This window comes from Lolium perenne, chromosome 5, assembly GCF_019359855.2.
Source record: "Lolium perenne isolate Kyuss_39 chromosome 5, Kyuss_2.0, whole genome shotgun sequence".
Lineage (NCBI taxonomy): Eukaryota > Viridiplantae > Streptophyta > Magnoliopsida > Poales > Poaceae > Lolium > Lolium perenne.
Genome location: NC_067248.2, coordinates 18,094,005 through 18,095,725, shown reverse-complemented (window position 1 = coordinate 18,095,725; position 1,721 = coordinate 18,094,005). Strand labels below are relative to the sequence as shown.

The 1,721-nt window shown below is 60.8% G+C and overlaps 1 protein-coding gene across 1 annotated transcript; it reads right to left on the bottom strand.

Annotated features, from left to right (window-relative positions):
- Positions 1–442: 442 nt before the first annotated feature.
- LOC127298851 (uncharacterized) lies at positions 443–1,492 on the bottom strand. The gene has a single exon (XM_051328710.1). The coding sequence runs from the start codon at positions 1,462–1,464 to the stop codon at positions 610–612; it is 855 nt and encodes a 284-aa protein (XP_051184670.1). The 5' UTR covers positions 1,465–1,492; the 3' UTR covers positions 443–609.
- Positions 1,493–1,721: the final 229 nt, after the last annotated feature.

The following is a 1,721-nucleotide window of genomic DNA, read 5'->3' as shown; positions in this document are numbered from 1 at the left end:
GGAGCCTTTGCCGTGCACCTTGTCTGGCCGCACGGCAAAGGGGCCACCACGGCAACGTCCAGGGCCTTTGCTGTGCATCGTTTCTTTGCCGTGCGGCTTGCTGTGTCTTTGCCTTCGTTTCTTCTTTGCCGTTCGCTCCTTTCTTTCTTTGCCGTGCGCTGTATCGTTGCCGTGCGTCACGGCTGACTTTGCCGTGAAGGTTTTCTTTACCGTGCGCTTCTCTGAGACTTTGCCGTGCTGTTTGTCGTTGCTGTGCGTCCTACTGTCTGCGCACGGCAAAGATTTCTTTGCCGTGCAGTAGCTCACGGCAAAGAAAAGCCGCACGGCGACGGCTGTTTTTCCCTTAGTGTGTCCTCCTTTTAGAAAAGAAGATAACCCTCTCGTCACTGCAGAAGAGTTCTCACGTTTAAAGCCTAATAATAATTCCACAGAATGCAGGCGCTTAACCATGGTCGGACGGTTTTCCAACGCGAACAAATATGCTTAATCATGACGTGGACGCTGACTATACGTGCATGCAGAGCCACGTGGGTAACGCATGCAAGCAGTACACAGAGTAATACTAGTGTTAATTTACAGCATGTGATGCAGCGCGCCTCGACGGATCTGTCAGCGCGCTATGAGCGAGCCGATGACGCCGGCGATGAGCGCGGTGGGGTCGCCGAGCACCGCAGAGATGACCACCTGCCCCGCGAACCCGGCGATCTCGCAGCAGCGCTTCACCTTGCCCTTCCTCATCCCCCAGTACGACGACCACCCTCCCTCTCTGCTCGCGTGGCTGCTCTTCGCCGCGCCGCGTATCACCGGCACCCTGTAGCCGCCGCTCCCCGCCACCACCACGCCGTCGTACACGCTCTTTCCTCCTCCAGCAGCGCCAACGCCGGCAACGCTCTTGTTCCGGCCGACGCCGCTCCAGCTCTCGACGACCAAGTCCATCACGCACGCCACGTGGAGGCTGTAGCTCTTGCAGTGGCTCCGGTACGTCCAGCTCCGCCCTCGGTGCCCGCACCGGTGGCACGCCGCCTCGGCCTTGGGGTGCAGGTACAGCCTCACGGCGACTCTACCACTGGCGCTGCCGGCGTCGAGGACGTGCGGGAGCGTGGCGCAGCAGGGGTGCAGGTCGAAGCCGCAGGAGCGGCAGTGGTAGACGAACCCGGCCACGTCGCGGCCGCACGCGTTGCAGTAGCGCGTCCCCGGAGCGCCCGGCGCCCGCGCCAGGAAGTGGAACGCGCACCTCGGGTAGAACGGGTGCCGGAGCGGCGGCGGCGGTGGGGAGAGAGGGAGCGCGCACTGGCGGTGCAGGTCGTGGTCGCCGACGGCGGCGCGGCACGCCGGGATGGGGCACCGGTACCGCGCGCCGATGCCGACCTCCTTGCAGCCGTCGCACCGGAACGGCGTGTCCAGCTGCTCCAGCCGTAGCCGGTGCTGCGGGTGGCTGAAGTGCGCCACCTCGCCGTACCTCATAGCGGCGAACTCCCGAGGTGGTACTTGTCTCTTGTGCTTTGGGGCGATCGAGTTGGCAACCAGCACAATTTATACTAGCCTGCATCTACATGTTGATAGAGAAGATCGAGTTAGTTGCCTTGGTTTGAGGCTTGGGGAGGAAGGGTGTCGTAGGAATCGAATAGAATATGTTCTCTTCGGTTTTGGATTTTGATGTCTTAACTGTCTCTTTTGGGATGGAAATGCAGTGACACTATGATCATGTATCATGTATGGAT

What these genes read in the sequence shown, in the direction of transcription:
- LOC127298851 (XM_051328710.1), bottom strand. Translation starts at nt 1,464, where the DNA reads ATGAGGTACGGCGAGGTGGCGCACTTCAGCCACCCGCAGCACCGGCTA.